This window comes from Vipera berus (assembly GCF_964194415.1).
Source record: "Vipera berus genome assembly, chromosome: 5".
NCBI lineage: Eukaryota > Metazoa > Chordata > Lepidosauria > Squamata > Viperidae > Vipera > Vipera berus.
Genome location: NC_138207.1, coordinates 26,487,875 through 26,514,271, shown reverse-complemented (window position 1 = coordinate 26,514,271; position 26,397 = coordinate 26,487,875). Strand labels below are relative to the sequence as shown.

The following is a 26,397-nucleotide window of genomic DNA, read 5'->3' as shown; positions in this document are numbered from 1 at the left end:
AAATTCATTTTCTTGTGCATTCCTGCTCCCCAATCAAAGATCTAGGTGCCCTATGGGATCTGTATGAATTTATTCTTAATTTTGATCTTATCAGGCAAGGAGTTTCTTTTAAGTACCCCACAAGCTATAGCATTCATTTCTCAATCCATTCACCATCGCCCAAATCCCACAAAAATTTTTATTGTGAAGGCTGATGTTTTTTAAATTTTATTTTGGGAGTTATAGTTTTATAAACTACTCCAGAGTTTGATAACAATCTCCTCCCATGCACATTCATTTCTAGACATCTCTTTCCAGTTTTTAACATGGTAATTTTGGCTATCAAAGATGTTCTTCAGCATTAGCACCATCTTCTAAGAAGTGTAGAATACCCATATCAAAGAATTTGGAAGACTCACGTTATGCCAGGTCAGATGGTCACAGTTGTTTTTCTTTCATTTTCACTTTCATAATTATTACATTTCCTCAACATGCTATGTAGCAACATTAGTTTACTTTGCTGTTTTCCATTTGAGGGTCATTGGAATTATTTGCAATTGTTCTTTTAGTACATCCTCTCTTTAAATAAATTCCTATTTTTAAGCTCTTTTTCTTATCACTTTTTCCCTAACACAAAACCATTTTTGTCATTACTAACTTTATTAAAATCTGATTTTTTAAAAAGTTGAATACACATATTTATTGTATTCAGGTTTAGCTTCCTTTCAAATCAGCATCTCCAATATTACATGGTATCTTTTTTCTGATGTCCTTGCTACTTCCGCTTCCTCAACTACCTTTTCTCTTGTCAGTTAGTAATTATGTTCTTTCTTCCATATTTTAAAAATTTGCCCTGAGAAGAGAATTTAATAAAAATATGAATGTGTTTAGTACATAATACATCAAGTACTAGGACAATATTCTTGGACATACTTTCTGTTATTTTAGGAGCATTTTGAATCATATTAATTTCATGTGTCCATAAAGAGAAACACAGTTTCTTGCCTTTCAGTAAAGTATAATAATAATAAATAGTATGCTTTAAAACCTATGATATATAAAATTATTTCCTCACAATAATTGGCAATATAATTAATATTTATATTTTCATTTCTTCATATGCAGTTTTGATGGCACTTCATTGTAGAAAAATAATGCAGCTTTATTAAAAAAAATGAAATAATTATTTCTTATTTATGCTTCCACTGCCCCCCAAAAGGACTTCTGCATGAAAGAATATTGTAGTATTACAAGCAAATCAATATTCTTTGTTTTAAAATATTTGAAACTATCAAGAATAAGAAAATGGTCATTCACATCAACAATAAATGAAACCAGCAATCCTGTTTTTCAATAGCTTTACAATGTTTATGCTATCAAGTGGGAAATAAAAACTAGCATTTAAAAAAATCCATTATTGTGCTATAAATATTTTGTATTGCAAGTATCTTTAGAGAATATGTTGTCATTTTCACTGTTATTTTTGTTGGAAACATAAGTGCCTTAAGTTTTTAAGGTTACTTTTTAATATTGTTTTAAAATCAACACTAGGTAATAATGCAAACTCTTCCAAAATCTATATGTCTTTTAGATTGACAAACTGTAAAGTTAGAATTGTAATAGCACCAAAATTGAAATGCCTTTTGACTGGTTTTGATTAAACATCTTTGAAAGCCAAATGATCCATTTTAGACTTTATTCCTATTTGAAATAACTTGAACATACGTCACTGTGAAATCCTTGCCAAACTGATTCTTAGCCACACATTTATATATGCCTGAATCTGATGAATTTGGATTGTGAATTATTAATGTTCCTTGTGGATGAATAATCTCACTTCCAGATAGTTGACCTCTGATGCCTGTGAAAAATAATGAATGGTTAGGCAGCTCCCATGTAATTTCTGGATCTGGTATCCCAAATGCCATACAATGAAGCTGAATCGCCAACCCAGTCACAGTGTGAATATTCCTTGGAGGTCGTTTTGTGATCCGTGGTGAATGTCCCACAATTGTTACAAAAATGACTACTGTTGAATCACCAATATAGTTCTGAGCTTTGCACATATAACCTCCTCTATCATGAATATTGGTTTCTCTAATAAGTAAGGTACCATTCTCCAGTAACGTAAACTTCCCATTAATTTGAGGCCGATCTAAGACAAAGCCACTGGGAAGTGTCCATATAATGTTTGGCTTGGGACTTCCAGCAGCAAGACAGTGAAGTGATAAAGATTCTCCACTAATGCTTTTTATTGTCGCTCCTGAGTGGATAAAAATCGTGGGTGTTTCACCAGTTTCCAATATGATCAACTTTTCAATATAGCCTACTTGATTTTTAGCTGCACATCTGTATTTTCCTGCATCTGCTTTAGAAAGTCTATTGATGACAAGGGTGCCATTGCTTCCCAAATAAAACCGTAATGTTCTAATACCAATGTAGAGCCGTGTACCATTTGGTAATATCCAAATTATCTCAGGATGCGGGTTTCCATCAACAGAACAATTCAAGAATATGGTTTTTCCTGGTTTTGCTATGACTTTCTCATTAAATGGGTTCCTGAAAACTGGGCGCCTTAGGATCTCAAGCACTTCCAAATGGACTACCAGCATGCTTTCTCCCCCATCATTACGTGCTATGCAAATAAACTCCGCTGTATCTGAAGACCTTACATTGCGAATTTCAAGAGTCCCATTTCTATGTACGGTTATCCTACTTCCATAGTATGGGGATGTTAGGAAAATATTATCAGGCATGATCCACATAATCTGTGGCACTGGATCTCCTTCAGCATTACAAGCTATTTGTTTTTTGGAGTGCTTTATAGCTGTTGCTTTAATGACAGACTTGTTAGAATACAAACCATTGATCAGAGGTGGTTTAGAGATTACATCTAGTTTATAAACCTTGGTCTCATCTCCACCAGAATTGCGTGCTACGCATATATATTCTCCAGCATCTAAAAGCCTTACTTTAATGATTGACAATGACCCATTAATATGGAGAATATATCTCTGTGTAGAAGCTAAAATCATATTGTTAGAAGGTAACAGCCAAAATATTTTTGGCTTAGGTTCCCCTATTGCATCACAATCAAAGAACGCATCATCTCCTGCTTTTATCTTTGCATAGGCCTTTGAATTCTGCTTGATACGAGGCGCAGCTGCAACCACTTTTATCTGCACTTTCATCTCATCTTTTCCCAGTGTATTTTGAGCATGGCAAGTGTAATCTCCCTCTTCCATCATTCCAACCTTATTGAAATATAGAGTCCCATTGTCAAACAGAGTATATTTCTTCAGTGTATGTCCACTATCATCAGCTTGCATTGCATTATTGATTGTTGTACCATCTGGCAAACTCCAAGATATTTCTGGCTCAGGAGATCCTGAAGCTTTACAATCCACTTTGAAGTCTTTCCCATAAGGTACCAATTTCTTAAAATATTGTTTGTGATCAATTTTTGCAGGCTTCATTGTCACACTGACTTTCAAAAGGGTCAAATCATCGCCCATTCTGTTTCTTGCTACACAAATATAATCACCTGCATCCTTTTCTGTGATTGAATCAATAACTAAGGATCCATTGGGATACACATGGATTCGGCTCCCCATTCTGGAAAAAGAAGGGGAAAAACAATCATTTATTTTGGGCTGTATGACAAATTCCAAAGTTGTTGATTCTCATTGTAAGTGAAGATTTATTTTAAAAAAAGCTTTATAGATTGGAAGGAACCCAACTCCAACTCCAATTCCAACTTTGTGGTACAGGAATCCAAATTAAAATATTTCTGACAGACAGCCTAAATATTTCTGACCCACTGTCAGAAAATTTTTCTAATTACAGTAGGTGTCAGGGTCAGTGCTGGTGAAATACAACATATATTAATGGGATCCTAAAAGTGAAAGGAGTAGATTTCTGTGCAATACAATAGCTGTTAAAAGAAATTTTGCAACTATCCTAAAGATGTTTCTTTGTTTAATTCTATGGATGTCCATCTCAGGCAAGAACACTGGGCATCTTACAGATAAAATATATAGATTACAATTGAAAATATCAAAAACATTTTAAAACAATCAAAACAGTAAAACTTGAATGAGGAGTAATGTAAATAAAAAGAGAGTCAGTTTTGTCTAGTGCAGGGGTAGGCAATATTGGCTCTTTTATGACTTGTGGACTTCAACTCCCAGAATTGAAGCTGGCTCAGGAATTCTGGGAGTTGAAGTCCACGAGTCATAAAAGAGCCGAGGTTGCCTACCCCTGGTCTAGTGGTTAAGGCACCAGGCTAGAAAGGGAGAGACCACAAATTCTAATCCAGCATTAGCCATGAAAGCCACCTGGATGACCTTGAGCCAGTCATTCTCTCTTAGCCCAACACAACTCACAGAGTTGTTTTGGGGAAAATAGGGGGAGGAAGGAATATTGGTATTTTTGCTGCCTTGAGTAATTTATAAAAATAATAAAAGGGTATTTTAAAAAATTCTTTAAAAAAGAAAGAAATGAAGTTTCCCTCAGAACTAGTGGAAATACTATTATTAAGTGGAATATACAGTAGGGTGCACAAAGAACATCTAAAATATACATGGGTAGAGTTTCATGTAACGGGCAAGTTTGCTTCTGCAAATGAGGTAATGATACTTTCTCTCCAAAATTGCAGAAGGCAAGACAGGCTAAAGAAAAAGTTGTGTTATTTGTGGGGCACAGGTGTCTTCTATGTCAGAGTTTCCCAAACTTTCTGGCTTTGTGGACTGGCAAGGGAGAGGGGGAAGAGGGGATGGTTCCATGCAAACAGCTGGCAAGTGGGCATGCACAACTCCAATTATGCAAGTGGTGGACACGCATGCACAATGCTTATGCAAATGGAGCGCTTGCACACCCTTTTCCCCATGTGGGGATGAGAGGCCCAATTCCAAATGGCTCCGGGTCTTGGGGACCCCTGTTCTGTGTGATACGTGCTTGGTACTAGAAAAATGTCTATCCCTCAGTCATATTTTCTCAAGGTTAAACAACATACTCAATTCCCTCAGTCTCTCCTTACAAGGATTAGTTTCTCATCCGCTAATCTTCCTTTCTAATGTTCACTATTGGATGCAACACTGAAGTAAACTTAGTGCAAAACTTAGTGAAATTATTACTTCATGTGATTGTAAAATTATTTATTTATTTATTTAATTGGTTTTATATACCGCCCTATTCCCGAAGGACTCAGGGCGGTTTACAGGGCAAAGTTAAAAACAATATAAGTTAAAATAGAGTTTAAATAAAATTAAATAATTAATAGCCCAAAAAGTTAAAAAGTTAAAAATTTAAAACCCCTCAGTCCAGGCCAGATAAATCAAATAACCAGGTTTTTAGGTCCCGGCGAAACGAACGAAGGTCAGGGGCAGTCCGGAGATCCACAGGCAGATCATTCCATAGGGCAGGCGGACCCACAGAGAACGCCCTTCCCCTGGGGATCACCTGCCGGCACTCACTGACCGGCGGCACCCTAAGGAGGCCCTCCCTGTGGGAGCGCACAGGACAATGGGAAATTGATGCTGGCAGCAGGTGCTCCCTAAGATAATCCGGACCCATACCATTTAGGGCTTTATAGGTCATCACCAGCACCTTGAATCTCACCCGGAGGGCAACCGGAAGCCAATGCAGCTCGCGGAGGAGAGGTGTTACATGGGAGTATCGGGAGACTCCCATCACAACTTGCGCGGCTGCATTCTGCTCCAGCTGAAACCTCCAAGTGGTCCTCAAGGGCAGCCCCATGTAGAGAGCATTGCAGTAGTCTAACTGGGAGGTCACGAGCGCATGAGTGACTGTGCGTAGGGCATCTCGGTCCAGATAGGGCCGCAACTGGCGCACCAGGCGGACCTGGGCAAAAGCCCCCCTGGTCACGGCTCCTATATGATCTTCCAAACTGAGCTGTGAGTCCAGGAGGACGCCCAAGTTGCGAGCCCTATCAACGGGGGGGGTAACACCTCACCCCCCCATAGTTAACGATGGACAAAACTGGTTCATCCGAGATGCCGGTATGCACAGCCACTCAGTCTTGGCGGGATTGAGTTGAAGCCTGTTTCTCCCCATCCAAACCCGGACCACCTCTAGGCAACGGGACATCACGTCGAGGGCATCACTGGGTTGGTTCGGGGTGGAAAGAAAGAGCTGGGTATCATCAGCATACTGATGATACCCCACCCCGAAACCATGAATGAGCTTGCCCAGCGGCTTCATGTAGATATTGAACAAGAGGGGAGAGAGAACTGACCCCTGAGGGACTCCACAAATGAGAGGCCTCGGGGCGGACCTCTGCCCTCCCGTCAACACTGACTGCGAGTGGCACTGTAAAACAGTGCCCCCCACTCCCAACCCCCTGAGACGCCGCAGTAGGATACCATGGTCGATGGTATTAAAAGCCGCTGAGAGATCTAACAAGACTAGGACAGAGGAACAACCCCTGTCCCGAGCCCGCCAGAGATCATTCACCAGCACAACCAATGCCGTCTCCGTGCTGTACCACAGCCTAAAGCCCAATTGGTACGGGTCTAGATAATCAATTTCCTCCAGGAACAAAGGAAGCTGATGCGCCACCACACTCTCAACAACCTTCGCTAAAAAGCGAAGGTTGGAGACCGGACGATAGTTGTTTAAAATAGCCGGGTCCAGAGCAGGCTTCTTGAGGAGGGGCCTCACCACCGCCTCCTTCAAGGTGGCGGGAAAGATACCCTCCCTCAAAGAAGCAGTTATTACTGCCTGGAACCAGCCTCGTGTCTCCTCCCGAGCTGCATACACCAGCCAGGAGGGGCACGGGTCCAATAAACATGTGGTGGAACTCAGTCTCCTCATGATCCTGTCCACTTCATCTGGGGTCACAGGATCAAATTCATTCCAAATGACGTTCTCAAGGTTGCTCGATTCCTCCCCGTCAGTCTCCGCCCAGTCAGAATCCAGACCGGCTCGAATCTGAGTGATCTTGTCCGCAAGATGATGACTAAACTCCTCGGCCCACCCCTGCAAGGGCTCCTCCCTACAATATAATTGTAAAATTGTATTTTGAATGAGCAAATTGCATTTGCCACATGTTGCCTTTTGCTACATAGAATAAACCTTCTGATAGGGCATTTTATTGTGGTAGGCCCAAACTATCAGAGCTTTACATAATGTCAACCAATTTTCTGTAGCATTACATTTTATTATACATTAATAATTTTTTACTGTGTAAGTTCATCGCTTGAATTTTCACCAACAACGTGTTACTTTAACCTGTTAAGAAAATTATCCTAATGAATATATGTCATATGGTCTGCTCATCACACTTGCCAATAGTGAGATATTTCAAAAGAAAAATGCTTATTGTGTTTGTTTTGGAAGGGAATTGCTGGGGGCTTGTAACATTTTGTAACAGTTTCGAGAGATTTCCAAATAGAAATCATCCATCCCAAAACACTACTATTCTTAGGACCTCTGCCATCAGTCATAAAAGCTACTTCCATTGTTTATGATTCAAAGATGGATTACTCCTTTATCTGACTGCAGGAGTGAATAAAAGAGAATCAACATCTCCAACCATCTCCTTTCTTCCTCTTTATGCATCCAAATCTATGCCTGGGATTTCAGTATTAACAAAATATATAACTATAGCTAACTATTTATCTTTGCCCATCCATTGTATTATTCCTATTTCACATTATTCCTAACAATTTGTTCATGTTGTGATTATGGACTGTCAACAGACATTTGGTTATTACCACTGGAATAGAATGCAGTACCATATACAAATGTCTCATATAGTAGGTCTGTTCCCAGGATCTTGCATGCCCAGTCTTTAAATTACAGCTAACCCCAAAGCCAGCAGGTAAGCATTTGGCTAATTATTTTAAATTAGTTTCTTCTCTCTTCCATTGTTCTCTCATCTGCATTTCATTCTCCTTTAGCTACTTCTAGAATTTTATTTCTCCTTTTATTCTTCTGTACTATTCCATCTTAAATACTAAGTGCTAAACTCCTTTACAGCTGTCCCAGCCATCATTTTTTTGTATCTCCTTGCCATCTAAGCAGTTCAAACAACAGCCGTAAAAACTTTCCTATCAGAAAAAATCAGTCAAGATCAGCCAGAAAATGTTCTGAATTAGTTTCCAAGAAACCTACCTGTGCCACTGGTCGACAACAGCTTTGGAAGGTAATCTCCACATTATCCTGGGTTTTGGCTCCCCTGTAGCTGAGCAGTTTAGAAGTAACCTATTCCCAAAATTCAGTTGAGTCAACCTTTGGGATGTAGCTCCAATTCGCGGTATTATATCTTGGTGTTCCACTTGAAGTAGTACTACTCTCCTTTCTGAACCAGTGGAGCTTGTAGCTATACATTCATATTTCCCGCTGTCAGAAGGAACTATATTCCTGATAAGAAGTGATCCATTGGGGAACAAAAAAACCTTGCCATTTAGGTAGTGCAGTGGTTTCATCTCTGTTCCATCAGGGAGGACCCAGTGAACAGTTGGATGAGGGTCTCCTTTGACAGTGCAAGGAAACTTCAAACTTTCACCCATAGTTTCTAGTATAAGTTGCCTCTTATCTTCCAGTATAATGGGCGGTGCAGCAATGACTTGTAACCTGATTGCCATAGTATCTGAGCCAATTGGATTATCTGCTGTGCAGGTATATATCCCTCTGTCATACACACTGACTTTCTTGATCAGTAAAGTGCCATCTGAGTGTAGAGAAACAGCCTCATTTTCTACTGAAAATTCAGAGATATGAGTTTTGTTTGCGAGGATCCAAGTTATAGAAGGAATTGGATGGCCTTCAGCAGCACACCTTATAAATGCTGGCTTGCCAGAGTGGACAGTAATGATCCTGGAACCTTTCCTTAGAATTCTTGGTGGATAAGTAACCACAGACAAAGTGACCAGAAGCTTGTCTGAACCTTGTTGATTGGCAGCCACGCACAAGTACTGTCCACGATCCTGGATGTTGACATTCTGAATGGAGAGTGTGCCATTGGGAAAAATCTCAAATCTGTTACGGTGTCTGTTTTTTGATGCATCAGACCCTGATTAATCAAAAAGAAACTAAAGTTATATTTATTTAAATGTTGCCTATTACATACTGTAACTTGTTCATTATTAATTTGCAAACAAATCAGATTTTGAATTTTTTCATAAATTACCTTTTAATTATTTTCTTGACTTAACTTCCTCCCCTTAAAACTACTATAGAAGCAAATTAAATATCTCAATTAATTTTCATATACTGATTATGTTTAGTTATGTTTATTATACACATTAATCAGGCATGTGTTTGCATGCTTTAAATTCAGAGCTTACGTATATATTGGAAATATTTTTTGTTTTTGCCTTAGTCAAATAACTGCATTCATATATTAATCCAAGAATCTCAGTCTAACCAGCATGAACAATACCTTCTCTTATTAATAAAGTAGATAAAAAAACACTTGCAACAGCTTCATATAAACAGCCAATCACGGTTATTGTATAACAGCAAAATTCAGCTTTAAGATGATTTGTGGTTATAATTGATTTGAATTACTTGACTCTTTTATTCCAGGCTTTTGATATAATGTGATGCTATCCCTTCTTAGATTATTTACCCATTTTGATCAAGAAATGGAAAAATAATGAACTGTATACACTAGCACAAGCCCTGTTTACACTGAGGTTTATAGGACAAGATTCCTGGTTTTAAGTAGCTTCTTTTATAATTTATTTGAAACAATTCTTGTTGGCACTATATGTACATTATTTATACGTGCATGTTTTCATCCAGTTAAGAAAAAGCATAAATACAATTCCCTCATGGGATGGATTGTATTATTCTGGACCAGAGAAAATAGATTACATTTTAATGCTATTTTTTATGGAAAGCTGAGGCTTTAGGTTTTGCATAATGTGCCAGCGTGATGTGATTACTAAGGCACTGGGTAGAAACTGGGAGGCTGAGTTTCCCTTTTTAGGTACAAAACCAGCAGGATGATCTTGGTCCAGTCTTTCTCTCTCAGCTGTAGGAAGGATGCAATGGCATGCCACCTCTGAAAAACCTCGCCAATAAAACTTTTGGGACTCATTGGAGAGTTGCCAGAGTCAACAGTGCCTTAAAAACTCCACCTTACTCCATCCAGTGTATACTTTATATACTATTCTCTTAAAATATTCTGGCTTGATTAACTCTCAAGTTAAAAATGTTTTTAAGTATAGCTGTTCAATCTAATACTTCAGAATTATCTCAGAATCATTCTGAATATTCTGAGTATGGCTTCAGAGCAGCTATACGTACCACACTATTACTTTCTGTGCTCAGAGCAAATTTAGCTAAAATCTGAATTAATATTGCTCATTTTCTTTCTATCCATTTATTTTCCTGGCACGTGAAATTCTTTTCCTTCCAATGAAAGTTTGTAGTTAGATTTGCGACTGGCCCAAGGTCAATAGAAAATCTCACTGCTGGTTTAAAATCTGACTTTAGTCATAATCTAACACTATATCACATTGTGGTTATTAAATTTCATAATTTAATTATAGGACTGTAAACATGCATAAGAAATTAATTTTGTATGCTTTACTTAATTCACATCTTGTTTATGATAAAAGAGAACAAATGTAAAATATTAATTTGAAAAGCTCACCTGCTGATATCTTGGTCCAATGGATGGTTGGTTGAGGATTGCCACTGGCTTCACATGGAATGAAAGCATCTGAATTAGCCAGGACAGTAAACACTGCAAATTTCCCCCCACTTATTCTGGGTTTTGCCAATCTGGTTTCATAGAATGAATTTAAATCTTCTGGATTGGTGGTGGTGGCTACCTGGTCTATTCTTTCAGAACAGTTTTTGATGTAATTGTTCTTATCTATCTTCCACAAAGGGGTATAAAGGGTGGAGCTTTGAGGTGATTTTAATACTGTTTTAGTTATGAGTGGTTTTTCAGTATCTCTGATTTTAGACAATGGAAACTGCCATGAAATTTTACCCCATCTGGGAGATGAAGTGGTTTGTGTAGTTTGGATGAGCCTTGTTTGGGATACTAATGGACTAGTGGTCATGTAAATTGCATTAGTAGGAATCTGTGGATTTATCTCCTTTTTCACATGAAGAGCCATTTTTGTTATTTGTATTTTTGGAGTTGCTGTTAGTCCCACATACTGGTAAGATTCCTTATCTGCTTGTCTAGTAGTTTGCAGTACATTAGTAAACATTGGTCCAGTTGTTACCAAGGATGTGTCTGGTAATACTGTGCTTATCTTTGTTGTATCCAGTGACATTTCAAACTGTGGAGTTGTAGATGAAAGCTTTTCAGATGACAGTTCCATTGGTGGCTTAATGCTGTAAGCATTTTCAAGGGATTCCTGAGTAGTAGTTAAGAATGTATTGTCTCTTTTTATATCTGCTGTGCTAAGAATTGGTGGTTGTGGTGTAACTGTAACTATATCCATAGTAGTGAATTTTGAAAACAATTCAGTCAGTATGAGACTAGGAGGTTCAGTTACATTTTCCATTGTTTTCAATCCTTTATTGACCAAAATGTTCCTGTGAAAAGGCATTGACTTCTGCAGAGGTCTTCTCCTCCTTTGACCTTTCTTTCTATGTCGTCGAAATGTTTTGAGTTTGGAAAACTTGTTTGCAACAGTGGTAGTTGGATTATGTATCAGTTGTTTGTTTGTAGTATCAGTTTCTTTATTAAGATCAGTTGTAAAGTTGTACATAGGCACTAGGGATGGTGATTCTGTACTACTGAGTGATAATATTGGATTGTCTTTTAGTAATGCTACATTCTCACTGATACGTTCAACTGAGTCTCTAGGAACATCAGTTTGATTGTCACTTCTGGAAACATCAGTTTTATATATTGATGAATTTTTGTACGTTGGCCCTGAGATGTGAAAATCTGTAACATTTATTTCAGATGAGGGTTTTGTTTGTATTATGGATTGCTTCTGAAGTAGCTCTTTTTGAATGTAGCTGGTAACAAAAGAATTATGTGAAGGTATTTCTCCATTTGAAACACTAGAAGAGACATCGTGGATACTAAAAGAAGGAACGGTGGATTTGATCATGGAAGGTGATATATTAGCTTTAGTAAATGTACTTTTTAAGTTAAGCTTAGGTTTATGGATATTGGTTGTGAATTGGATGTTAGCTGATGGATCTATGTCAGGGATTGTTTGATGCGTACTTGATTTTATTTTTCTTTGTGGAACAACTTGCGTACTTTTAGAGTAGAAGGGGATAGTTTTTGAAGCTTCATACACTTCATCTGTATCTATCTTGTTACTTGAGGATATCACAGTGTGACTTGAAATTGTTGATTTTGGATATTGAGGTTTGATCGATGTATACATAAATGTTTGTGGGGTAAATGATTCAACTGATATGTTGGAAAGAGTTTGTATGCTTATTTCTGCAGGGAAAGTAAGACTTGAGCTTTCTGGAACAAACCCTGATCTAGGAAAAGTAAATCTATGCCCTGCATTATTGGAAATATGGTCAGGTCTAATTATTCGTCTTCTTCCAAAGGTTTTTCTTCGTCTGCTGTACCTTCTGGGGAATGGACTATGAGTTTCAGAATCCTTAACTACCTCAGTCTGTTGATGGCCAAGAATGGCTGGACCTGGAGATACCTGAAATATTATTTTTTTTCTACTGTAAATATAGCCATGTTGTGATGCATCATTAGACAGACTGACTGCTGCTGTGGGTACTTGATGGCTTGGTTTTTTTGATGCTTTCTCAGCATTCTCTGCCAATAAATCATGTTTTTCAATAATTGTGTGTGAAGTTATAAATTGGCTATTATTAGTAACAGCCACTGTTGGCATTACTATTGGTTTGCTTTTAAAATAGACATTACCTTCTTCAGATGTTATCGATCTCTGAAAAGAATTTGAAGTGTTTGCTGCACTGTCGGGTTCTTTAAACAATGATGGCATTGTTGCTTCCATTAGGGTTGGTGGCATAGGCAGTGTTTGATATCTTTCAAGGCCTATTCCATCCATTTCAGATTTTGGTTTATTTAGCCAGTTCTGGTCTATAGGTATCTCAGACTGCATAACAATAGAACTGGTTGCTGAAGGTTCTGGTTCTGTAACTGTGTTATATGTTGCAAAAGAGCTGTAATTATCTGACATACTTCCAAGTTTTGCTGTCACTACATTTCCTGATGCTTCTCTCAAAGTGTATTTTGAAGATCTTCTAGTTGCTAGAAAAATAAGTTCTTCTTCAGCTAATATATCATCCCCAGATATCTCTCCTTCATTTTCTGAACTCTTTGAAGACAAAAATGTATTTTCTGTTGGTTTTACTGTTATATTTTCTTGTCTTCTTAATAATGTGATATTCCTTGTTTTTTCTAAAAATGTTGCCCAGTGCGATGAATTGATTCTCTTAGTAGAAAGACCAAATCTCTTTTGTCCTCTAAACCTTCTGCTTATCTTGCCTCTGTTGGTCTTGTAGACTTCTTTGTACTTGTTTTTGGTTTTATTGTGTATAAAATAATTTGTAAATGAACTTTGCATGGATGCTTGGCTGGTTACTTCAGCAGTAATGGTAGAAGGAAAATTTTGAATTTGGCCATTAAAGTCATGTTCTTGATTGCCAGACCCTTCTGTTGCTTCACTATCTACCTGAGTATCTTTTTTTGTGAGTTGTTGAAACTTGCTCAAATTCCTTTTAACCAGTACTTGGTAAACTAAATAATCCACACCATATTTATTGGACATTATACACATGAAGTAGCCATTATCTTGTCCTGCTGTTGGTTGTATTTTTAATGTACCATTGTGAAACAGATGTTTATTTTTAAAAGAACTATGAAGAATCATGTTTCCTGGTATGACCCAATTAATAGAAGCATCTGGGACACCTGTAGAGGGGCAGGGAAGATCAATAATTTCACCTAAAAATACTGAAAGCTGTGCTCCATTTAAAAGGTTGTGCTTCAGATTTGGATCTATCACTGTAATTCTAAATGTCAGGACATCGGCATCTTCATAGTTGGTTCCTATACAGTGATAAAGTCCTGTGTCAAAATGATCTGCTGAATATAGTAAGAGCTTACCAGATTTTTCTATCACTATTCTTCCATCTTCACTTACATATGGAGCCTTAACCTTGGTCCCATCAGGTAGCAGCCACTCAGTTACAGGGGTAGGGTCTCCAATTGCTTGGCAATCCAATTCTACAGAACCATTAACTAAAACTGAATGTTCAGTTTTGGAGTTCTTGTTTTGTAAGATCATGGCCCACATTTGTTTGGTGGGCTTTGGGACATCATCAGGAAGAATGATTTGAGCATCTATTGAATATTGGATATGCAACATATTGAGTGTAGTTGCAGTCCTGTCCAATTGTATTGACACTTGACTCTGCATCAGCCAATGAGGCTCAGCTATCAGTTCAGCTTCTATGTTAGTGAAAAGTTCCTCATTTTTAGAATCTATTTGTTTGTACTTGTACCTAATAGAAGCCATTTCTGTTAATAAATGTTCCCGTCTTAGTTTTAGTGGAGAATCACTATAAAGAGCAAGAATACTCCATAGTTGATGAATATGATCATGGTCAATGCTACACTTAAGAAAAGTTGACAATGATATTTCAAGTAGCGTATTGTTATCAGTTTTTTTAAATATAACTGGAGATACTGTTGAAGGTTTCTGTACATTACAAGCTATATTTGCTTGATTTCCTGTTTGGTCTATTAAGTTTAATGACATAGATCCTATAGGGGCCATAAAGTCTTTGGGAGACACTGAAGTGAGTTCTCCATCATCTACCACAGTTACAGTTTTCCATTTTAAATCTGTGTCTACAGTTGGTTTACTACAGTTAAATGAAGAGAGTGGAATTTTAGTTAAGTGTTTCTCTTTAGAATTCCTGGGGTTGGTGCATAGTGGACATTGCAGTGCATCTGTAGCTTCTTTGCCCTTTTTGCATTTTACAACATCTAGAAAGAAAGAGATCAGAAAAAGTAAATTGATGTTCTATTGTTCAGTTGAAAGATATTTCTGGTACCTCTGAGGCAAGCATTTAGTACCCATTACAAAATAGCATTGGAAGGAGCGAAGTAGGCAATTAAACCCAAACTTCAATCCAAATTACTTTTTTATTTAAACATTTTTGGAAGCCTTTGAAGTTTAGCTGGCTGGCCTATATATCTTATCTATCCACCCACTCACCTTTGTATGTCACCTGAAGTCAGAATTAATACGTTTCCATCTTATTCCAGTGTTCATGTTCTTGTACTAGGTTTTCACATACATAATTATGTAAACATCTGGTGTCATTCAAAAATATAAATAGGTTTCTGCCAGGATTGTACTTACATGATATTTGTACATATCCTGCAACTTCGATAAAAAAAATAATCTAACAAATTATAATCAATAAACGTAAACACAAAATACTGCAATAAATAAAAACTTATTCATTGCTACTCTTTCATCAACACAGTAGATCTAATTCCAGGTTTTTCTGGGTTTTTCTCCAGCTGTATAGAAAAGTGGGAACAATGGAAAAAACTGAAAAATAAATGGAACTATTATCCTAAAGTTTGAGGAGGGCATGAATGTTTTTAATCTTTCTCCACATCCTATCACTTCTCAGTTGATTGATGGAGAACAAGAGAAGGGGTTGAATCTACAATTTTAAATCTATAGGACAATTACTGTATGCCACAAGTTAAAGTATCTGCAAGCAATGTATACCCAGCTTCTTGAAGATATCCAACAATGGGTAACCCACTATTGCTCTGAATAATTTATTCCACTGTTAAAGCACTCTTATTATTTTTCTGACATTTTTCTAGAATTTGCTATCATTTACTGTAATTTCAACATTCTGTGTCTTGTTCATTGAGATGATAGAACAGGTTGTTGACCTCTGCATAATCATCCTCAGATATTTAATATATATCTTCTTGTATTCTTTCCTCAAAGCTACACATAGCCAATTATTTGGAATGAAATATTTTCCATTTTTTGAAAGCATACTTGCACCATTCCAGTCTAAAACCACTGTTCCTGCCCATTTTACAGCCACTGTTGTGTCAACCCAAAGCCTCTTATGTTGCAGGTGAGCATTCTACATTCCATATTAATTCATATGGAAGCTGATTTTGAGATGCTCTCTCCAACATACCAAATTACTCTACTGACATTTCACAGCCATATGTTCAAATCTCAGTAATACCTTTTGTTCTTTTGCTCCTCCTCCTCTGAGTAGGATGGGACAAACCATACACGGGGAGCTTCTGCTGCATCCTTAACCCTCCCAAATCCCAAACTGTCCTCCAAATAGCAAACTGGATTGTTATTACAGGTTTGGAAGAATTGAAACTGTAAGTTGTGTCATAATTTTTTTGCTCCCAGATTGTTTCCTTTAAACCCATTTTTATTTGCTTCTTCAGCCTCCCCAAACTCCCTGACAAGCTTTGTCCCCACCCCTTTTATTGTCACCACATCCCCCAATGGTTTCTGTCATCACCATCAACACCATCTCTGGAAAGTTAAGAGACTGAGTTGCAACTCAAAAAACACACTGCCCAGTTCTGCTTTACATGCAAACTATAGATGAGTCAAGTGCATTTTCTCTTTTTCCCTGAGTGAAGCACCGTCTTTGTGACTCATCTAAATATCACTGTAGTATTTTCAATTCATTTTCATCTCAGGATGATTTATAGGGTAATAGATTTCTCACTTAGTTTTGTGTTATCTAACAAGATTTCTTCTACTTCATTACCCAAATCATTAACAATAATATTGAAGAAAATGAGATCAGAATTCTGTGACATCCCACTAGATGCTCAATCTAGCTGTGCAAGCAGACTTTAACAACCTTATTTTTGCAGGATATTTGATGCTCTCTGTACTTGGTTATTTGTTTGCAGATATTTTATTACTTGACTACGTAACATTATAAGTGCTGGTGATTGCTCCTGCTTGTATACAATAGTCTGTTCTGCCAGTGTTGGTGGCGGTGTAGCTTTTTTCCTTGGTAATTTCTTGAATAGGATATTGTTTTCTGGTTGATTATCTGATGTTAATCCCTGCAAATTTGAATGTTGACCAGCTAGAAAGGATGTGTTTTGATCTTTTAGTTTCCTTTTTCTTTTTGCCTACAGATTTATCTATTGATGGCTGGTTTGTTTTAATGACAAACTTCCAGGAATTTCCAAGTGTTTTTGGATTTAGCCCATCTTCAAGCAAACAATACTTGAATCAATGAGTTACCAAAAAGAAAACCACACCCCACCAACCTTGTCAGAGAAAACTACTATGCCTTATAGGGCAAACCCCACACTATTTAGTACTGATGATATCACTTAGTTGGGTAATGAAAGATCTGCAAGCAAACAACCAAGCTCAGAGAGCACCAAGGACTCCACAGTTCAACCATGAATTACATATATTCTCTCCTATTGGAACGTATTTTTAAAGTATAATATGTTCTCTGTGCATCCTGTCAATTACTGCAATCTTTGTGAATGAGACCAGCAGATATCTGAGGTATATGCTTGCAATTTATACAAAGGACAATACGTACCGGAATGCATTTCTGCCCATTTGGCAAACCATTTCAAAGCACAATCACAAGTCCAAGGGTTTCCATGAAGATAGAGGCTTTCTAGTTCAGACATATATGAGAAAATGTCTTGTGGCAGAGAAGTCAGGAAGTTGTCTGACAGGTAGATATGCTTTATGACAGATGTTCTGAACACCTCTAGGTACCGCAAAGTGACAAAAGTATCTGGATGAAGTTGTTTAAGTAAATTTCCTTCCAAATTGACTAACTTCAGCGATGTGAGACCATATAAAGCTTTTGGGTTTACAAATTCAATTTTATTATGATCCATGTGCAAACGTACCAAAGACACGAGACCATGAAATGTGTCTGCTTGAATAACTTTGATCTGATTATAGCTCATCTTTAAGATCTGTTGATAAAAAAGAGAATAAGAAAAGGAATCTAAGGTGAAGTTACATTAATTCAAAGTATTCAAGAAAGTTATTTTCAGACTAGCATAGCAATAGAATATGATCTCAGTTCACACATTATGCTAAACCATGTGGTTTCATTGATTTTTGACTTATGTTATATCTCCCAACATTGTGATTAAACCATTTGTAAACCTATGAATGAACCTGTAATTATGCTCAGTGACTCTTATATTTTATCAAATATGTTTAGGATTGTAGCCATTTATTCAATGAAAAGAAAGATGAAAATGAAAGGTGAATAAAGTATGATAAACATAGATCTTATACTCCTCAGAACCATTGTTTTTTCCCCCTAACAACAGGTTTGAGGGCAAAATTTTGCCAACTTTAAACAAAATCAGTGATGGACAATTTTCAGCTTAATCTTACCTTTAACAAATGTAAATCAGAGAATGTCTTGTCTTGAATTGTATGTATCTGATTACTGTGCAACATCAACAACTCCAGTTTCTCCAGGCCAGAAAAATCTGTCTCAGTCAGTTTAACCAAATTGTTGTAACTGTAACAAATATTTCATTCCATATCTGGGTTTAGTTAGTCAGCTAGAGTTCAAACGTAAAACAAACAAAAATAAAATCTCTCTTCTGAAGGTGTTTAAGCAGACTGTAATTAAATTTTGTGATTTAAAGTTGAAAACACTTTGGTCAAAGCAATAACAAATGAAAATGAAAAATATGGCTCTTGTTTTCATGCACTCGGGTGTAACCTAATCAATGTGAAATCTATACAATTTTTCTGTTGTTCCTCTCAAAGTGTTCTGATAATAAAAATAGTGAAACACTACAGATATAATACGTTTATCAAATTACACTACAAAGTACTATCAAACCATCAGGAACACAACATGTGTAATTAAGAACATGGAATAGTTAGAAAAAAGGTTAGAACCTAACTTCTTAATATCTTTAATACATGGTGCCCTTGACTTACAAGTTCATTTAGTGACTGTTTAAATTTACAATGGCACTGAAAAAAATGACTTATGACCGTTTTTCACATTTACAACCATTGTATCCCCATGGTCACATGATCAAAATTCAGACGCGTGTTCATAGTAATGAGGGTCGCAGTGTATCGGGGTCATGAGATCACCTTTTGCAATGGGATCAATGGGAAAGCTAGATTCACTTAACAACCATGTTATTAAACACTGCAGTGATTCCATTAACAACTGTGGCAAGAAAGGTCATAAAATGGGGCAAAAGTCACTTAACAAATATTTCACTTAGCAACAGGAATTTTGGGCTCAATTGTGGTCCTAAATTAAGGACTACCTGTATTCAAATTCAGGGTGTTTACAGATAGTGAGGGTTCAATCAAATATTTATTGTTGTCATGGACCAATATAATAGTGAGGTTTTAACAGGGCTGAGGTAGATCCAATAGTAGCAAAACACAAAGGAAAATAACAATGCACGTTATGATACTATAATAATATAAATAAAATAAATAATTAAGAAAGTATTTTACAAGATAAGAAACAAAAACATGAAGGCATCCTAAAAGCAACCAACATAATTCAAAAGAAGGTATTTCTATTTCAAACAAAAAAAATCAATTAATCAGGCATAACATAAAAAAGCAAAGGTTTTGCCCACTGGAGGGTTGGATGGAAGTTCCAGAGTAGAGGAGCAATTTCCAAAAAAAATTCTCTATCCTACCATGGAATGATAAAAGGCTTTTCCAGTTTCAAGTCTAGATAATCAGTTATTGGGAACCATGAATCATATACATTTAATAAATAATAATTTGGGTTTGCTGCAGGGTTCAGCTGTCACTTAGAATCATCTTCCTATGGTTTCTTTCCATAAATACTTGCATACAAACAATCGTCCATCTTGAAAGAGGTTCTTATAAGCAACAACAGTTCATAGGCTCTGCATTCTAGTGAATTCACTGCCCCCCACCAAGAACTGTATACTGTCTGTACTAAAAATCCCTCTTACAGTGTGAGGCATAACACATGAGAGAATTATTCCATGCATTCAGAGTTATGTTTCTATATTATTTGTGACATGAAAAGATGAGGAATAAATCTTTCCTGAATTCTTGCATCTTATGGAATATAGGGTAATTATTCAATGCACCCTAAACACTGAAGGCATTCATGAACAGTGATCATCTTTCTTCCTGCTACTTCATGTTTGTAAATGCCAGCAGGCCTCTGAAAGCATGAATATTTGTTCACTGCCAAAGTCTCAGAGAAATTGCTGATTTATGAGTGACCACTAAAATATTGCTGGTTATCAAAGCAGCCTCAATTTATGGTTCACTGCCAAAGATGATTTTGTTAGCCGATTTGCATACATTAAGTTTTAAACAGATGCTATAACAGCTTTGAGCTGAAACTGTTAACTATAACATTGCAATACTGGGGAAGATGATGGGCTTTAGATTTCCCTTGACCAACTTTTTAAAAATGTTCTATACAATCATTTTAAAATGTTTTATACAAAATATAAGTGTACATTATCGCATACTAAACTTGTATTCTATATTCTGTAGGATCTACTAAAAATGAACCATTATCATCGTTCCTTCCTTCCTTCCTTCCTTCCTTCCTTCCTTCCTTCCTTCCTTCCTTCCTTCCTTCCTCCCTCCCTCCCTCCCTCCCTCCCATCCATTGTATGAGATGGCTCCAAGTATAATTTGAATAGCTTCATTCAATATAGCTAGGACAACAGGAACGTAATTCATAGCTGTCTGAAACTAACCATGGGTGTGCAGATGTATACAGGGTTGCATTTACACTTCTGATTTCTAAACTCAGAACTTTACCTTCTTTTTCAAAAGCAAAATGAATGGTTCAGCTCATGACTCAGAATAAAGTCTTCATTTTCCAAGCAAATATGGTTCATCTTAACTGGCTGCATATCATAAGAAGTTTGGCTTCTAATTACACTGTTTCACCATTTCAATCCTTATTAGACTTAGATGTGAATGACTGAGTTCAAACTTCATAAGCCAGAATCAGGAACAAAAACTAAACCTGGGTTCAGGAAGCTGTGGCTTTCAGGATGTATATAGTCAATCTATAGCTCCCAACTGTATTCTACTTATGTTATGTTAGCTGGGGTTCCTGGAATTGTGGTTCACAACACTTAAATGTCCAAAAGTTTCTCATACCCCTACTAAACAAACCCTGGATAATTTTAATATGATTTGTTTCCTAAACTCTCCCAAACAAGCCAGAAATTAAAGTAAAAACAAACCAGCAAACAAGATAAATTTATTTTAATTTCACATGGAACAGCACAGGATTTATTCTTTACTATATTTGGGATATTGTTCCTCTTAATTGCTGAAAAATTATTTACACAAATAAAACATTATTTAAAGCATTAAATAATGCTCTAAGCTTTGCAAATTAAATAAATGCTTTAAAGTTAAAACTTTGCAAATTTTTAATCTGAATTGCTATAATAATTATTTCATATTAAAAGGAAAACAAAAATAATTCCTTCCGTCTCTTGGCCCACATGTTCATTGCTGACCAACCACAGAAGCCCTCTCTCTTATTCGACAGTTAGAAGGTAACTGTTTCTGGAGATGCTTTATATTTTCCTCTTCAACAACTAAAGTAAGTAGTAGAATGTACCATACACTTATGCATCCTCTGGTGTATGAGCTTCCGTATGCTTCTAAATAGAAAAAGAAACCAAATTCTAGTTGACTCAATTTATGTTAGATACTGTTAACACATCAAGGATGCCATCGTTTTTTACCTATACCAGGCACTCTGATCCATCTGCCTTTATTATTTTTTCTTTTTAAATTTTTTTAAAAAAATATCACAATCAGCTGCCAGTCTTGTGTATCCTTTCTATTTACAATAATGCCTCTGGAACTCACATTGTTCTTCATTTCCAGTTCTTCATGATCCAATGGACATTCATTTGCCAGGATTGCCTATCTGTCACCCCTCTGATTTCTGGTAAATTTGTGCTTGTAATAATAGTCACCTTACCTTTTCTCATCCTATTTTCATTCATTTTTATTTTCCTAAGCATCATGGTCTTGTCCAGTGACTCTTATCTTTGTTTTATGTGTACACAATAGGTTCAGATTCATTATTAATGATTTCAATGGCTAGTCTGGTTTTACTTCAGCCAGAAATAGAGGTTTAATCCTTTTGCAATCCAAAGAATTTTCAGCAATTTTCTCCAGCACCACACTTCAAAGGCATTTGTTTTTAATTTATTCAGTCTTTCTGATGATTCAATTATCACTGCCATATTTTACAACTAGGATAACCACATTTTTGGCAATATGCACCTTTATTTTTTGTTGACACTGTGATGTCTTTGCACTTGAATATGTTGTTTAGATATGTTGTGATGTTTCTCCTCAGAAGCAGATTTCACTTTATGTCATGACAATAGCCATCATTCCTATTACTGATCCTATGAAGATAAAGTATGTTACTGCTACAACTTGTTCTCCACCTATTTATTTCAGAATGGCATTAATATAATCTTATACCTATTGATATAATCTTGGGCTTCCTAAATTATTGACCAGCAGTTCACCTTTTCCATTTTCTTCTTTATCTTCAACAAGAGATTCCTTAGGCTTTCCTCATTTGCAGCCATCAAACTGGTATCAACAGCATTTCTAAAGTTGTTGGTGTTTCCCTCAGTAAATTTTATTCTGATCTTTAGTTCTTCCTATCCAACTTTTTTCATGATATAGTCTTCGTGAAAGTAAATAAGGTGACAGTATACAACCTTGCAACATTCTTTCCCCAATTCTGAACCATTTAGTTGCTCCATATTCTCTTCTGTTGCTTCTTGATCAATAGGTGAAATTTTCAATAAGTAGATGGGATGATCGAGCACACTCATATTTTGAAGAACTATCTACAATTTGTGGATAGCATTGTCAAAAGCATTCATATAATTAATAGAAGAAAAAAGCTCTTGGAAGGTCCTTGCCTTTTCCATTATGCACCAGATATTTGAAATCTTGGGAGCCTCTGCATCTTCTAAATCCAGTTTATATATTTGATTTATGGACTTGACAGTTCTGATTCCATGTACTGTTGTAATCTGGATTGCAAAATTTCAAGCATTATTTTACCAGCATCTGAATTAGGAAAGCCAAATGCCTCACACATTGGATCCATAAAAGGGATGACTATATTTCTGTGTCATGCTTGGAACTATATCCACTCACCCAGAAAAAAGATAAAGGATAACTGGATTGATGTATATTCTTGAGCAGAAGAAGGTAGAAATCAACAAATTTAGCTTTTTTTCTGATGTTCAGTGACTGTCATACACATTATGGTAATAATTTTGTGAATAGCCAGACAATCCTCATTTGCAAATATACGTACAAAATATTGCCAGGTTTTCAAATTTCTACTTGTCTAAAAATCCTGAACCATGAAAGGCATAAAAAAGAATTTGTATGCATGTGTTTTATCACCCTAGGCAAATTAAGCAATATTTGATCTCTGATAAATTAATGCCAGGAGGCTTCTTACCATTAGTTTGGTCTGATTTTTATTTTATTTTAGTGAACATGTTATTCTGTTCTCACTACTATTTCTTACTGTCATGCAGACATAATTTTCATTTTGTTCCTATCAATTATCAGTGAAAGAGATGAACAAGATGTTGTTTCCCATTTTTATAAGGGAAAGAAAACGGATGAAATTCCAAAAGAAGAGAGTTTGGTTTCCCTCCACTGCTCAATATCCAAAGTAGTGGCTGCATTAGACAAGATCTGGCTATTCCCATTTGACAATTCATAATAAGGATGAAACCAGTCACATACTGCCTCTTAGTTTTCTGTGTAACAGGTCACTAGTATGTGACAGTATGAATATAATAAGTAACTGCTTTTTTAAAAAAAAACAGCTGTGACTTCTTGGACAAGAACACTTCACTTTTCAGTTACCACATATTCCCATAAAAAACAGCTACTTTCACAGTTGCTAACAGGGCTTGTTTGGGCTACTGCAGGTTTCAAAACCATGCCTTTGTAATGTAATTGGAAGCATTGTGCAGCATTATTATTTAGTTAAGAGGTTCCATTATCTCTCTAGTAATCTGAGCCTCCTTCAGTTAAAATAGGCAGCTACTCTAGAAAGTATAAAATGCTGAGTAGGGGGTAAGAATGATGGATAATAGAAAAGAAAATTGCAATCGCACTTAGACTTATATACTGCTCAATAGTGCTTTATAGCAATCTCTGACTGATTTACAAATGTTAGCATCAACAATCTGGGTCCTCATTTTACTGACTTCAGAAAGATGGAAAGCTGAGTCAACCTTGTGACAGTCAGGATCGAACTCCTGGCAGTGACAGAGTTGGCCTCCAGTATTACATTCTAATCACTGTGCCACCATGGGTCTTAACATACACCGCCACCAAAGAGTAGCAAGTAAATTCAAAAATATTATTAAGAGAGCCAGTTTGGTCTAATAGTTAAGGCACCAGACCAGAAAGTGGGGGACTGTGAGTTCAAGTCTCATCTCAGCCATGGCAGCCAGCTGGGTGACCTTGAGCCAGTTACTCTCCGTCAGCCAACCTAGCTCATAGGTTGTTGTGGGGAAAATAGGAGGAGGAACTTGTCTGAGACATGTTCACCACCTTGAGTCATTTGTAAAAATAATAAAGGCAAATAAATAAATAAATAAATAAATAAATAAATAAATAAATAAATAAATTTTAAATAAATTCTTAAGCATCGTGGAAAAAAGTAGAAAAAGAGAAGCCCCTTTCATAGGAGAAGGGAAGTTCTGAGAGACTGCAAAACAAATTTTAGCACAGCAGTACTAATTTCAGGATTTCAGCATTATCATGCAAACCTACCCTAAATTGATGCGTTCCACATTTTGGGAGATGTGCAATGGGATGGTAGTAAGATATCGGAAGGTGCAGTGAACTTCAGTCGGTACATAGCAGGCACAAAGCTTAGGACAGGCACCGCTGCCAGGAAAGATGGCCAAGAAGAAACCAAAGAGGACTCCTACTACATAGGGATGGTTTCCTTTTCCTCCTTTCATCTTGTGTGACAAAAGTTTTGAACTGACCATCCTTCCAGCCAAGTGTGAACAAAGAATGCTGTAGAAAATGACACAACAGAAAGCATCAGATGGCACATCAAAAGGTTGTGGCTTTGAGCAGGCTACTTTTACTTAGTTTTTCTTAGCAGTTCTACAGAAAAGCTACACATTTAACCTGTAGCCTTTGGATATTGTGGATTGCAGCTCTCCTCATTGCCAGTCAGAATGGAGTTTACCAGTTGAAAAAATGGGAGGTTCAGTCCAACACACTTAAAGAAGGGCAGACTGGAGAAGGCTGCCATAAGAGTTACTACCGTATATACTTGAGTATAAGCCGAATTTTTCAGCCCACTTTTTGGGCTGAAAAATTCCACTTCGGCTTATACTCCAGTCAACAAAAAAAACTTACCGAGGACTTGTGCGCGGCCGAGGCTTTGGTGCTTCCGGGATCGCCCGCACCTCTCCCAAGCCACCGCCGTCCGAGACCTGCCGAAGTTTGGGGAGGTTTGGGGAGGTGCGCGCGCACCTCCCCAAACTCCGCGCCTTGCCTGCCTGCTTCTTTCCGCAGCGGAAAGAAGCAGGCAGGCAGGGCGCGGAGGAACGGAGACTTGCCGACGTTTGGGGAGGTTTGGGCGCCTCCCCAAACCTCGGCAGGTCTCCGTTCCTCCGCGCAGACCTGCCGACGTTTGGGGAGGTTTGGGCGCCTCCCCAAACCTCCCCAAACGTCGGCAGGTCTCCGTTCCTCCTGCCGACCTTTGGGGAGGTTTGGGCGCCTCCCCAAACCTCCCCAAACCTCGGCAGGTCTCCGTTCCTCCTGCCGACCTTTGGGGAGGTTTGGGCGCCTCCCCAAACCTCGGCAGGTCTCCGTTCCTCCTGCCGACCTTTGGGGAGGTTTGGGCGCCTCCCCAAACCTCGGCAGGTCTCCGTTCCTCCTGCCGACCTTTGGGGAGGTTTGGGCGCCTCCCCAAACCTCGGCAGGTCTCCGTTCCTCCTGCCGACCTTTGGGGAGGTTTGGGCGCCTCCCCAAACCTCCCCAAACCTCGGCAGGTCTCCGTTCCTCCGCGCAGACCTGCCGACCTTTGGGGAGGTTTGGGCGCCTCCCCAAACGTCCCCAAACCTCGGCAGGTCTCCGTTCCTGTTTGGGGAGGTTTGGGCGCCTCCCCAAACCTCCCCAAACCTCGGCAGGTCTCCGTTCCTCCGCGCAGACCTGCCGACCTTTGGGGAGGTTTGGGCGCCTCCCCAAACGTCCCCAAACCTCGGCAGGTCTCCGTTCCTGTTTGGGGAGGTTTGGGCGCCTCCCCAAACGTCCCCAAACCTCGGCAGGTCTCCGTTCCTCCGCGCAGACCTGCCGACCTTTGGGGAGGTTTGGGCGCCTCCCCAAACCTCCCCAAACCTCGGCAGGTCTCCGT

At 37.8% G+C, this 26,397-nt stretch overlaps 1 protein-coding gene across 1 annotated transcript; it reads right to left on the bottom strand.

The window, feature by feature from the left end:
* Positions 1 to 1,667: 1,667 nt before the first annotated feature.
* IGSF10 (immunoglobulin superfamily member 10) lies at positions 1,668 to 25,196 on the bottom strand (the record flags this gene model as incomplete). Its single annotated transcript, XM_081328790.1, has 6 exons — positions 24,795 to 25,196; positions 18,342 to 18,471; positions 17,518 to 17,908; positions 10,607 to 14,920; positions 8,116 to 9,016; positions 1,668 to 3,594 (listed from the first exon to the last, which is right to left on the bottom strand). The coding sequence occupies exons 1-6, from the start codon at positions 25,016 to 25,018 to the stop codon at positions 1,668 to 1,670; spliced, it is 7,887 nt and encodes a 2,628-aa protein (XP_081184916.1). The 5' UTR covers positions 25,019 to 25,196.
* Between the last annotated feature and the right edge of the window lie 1,201 nt (positions 25,197 to 26,397).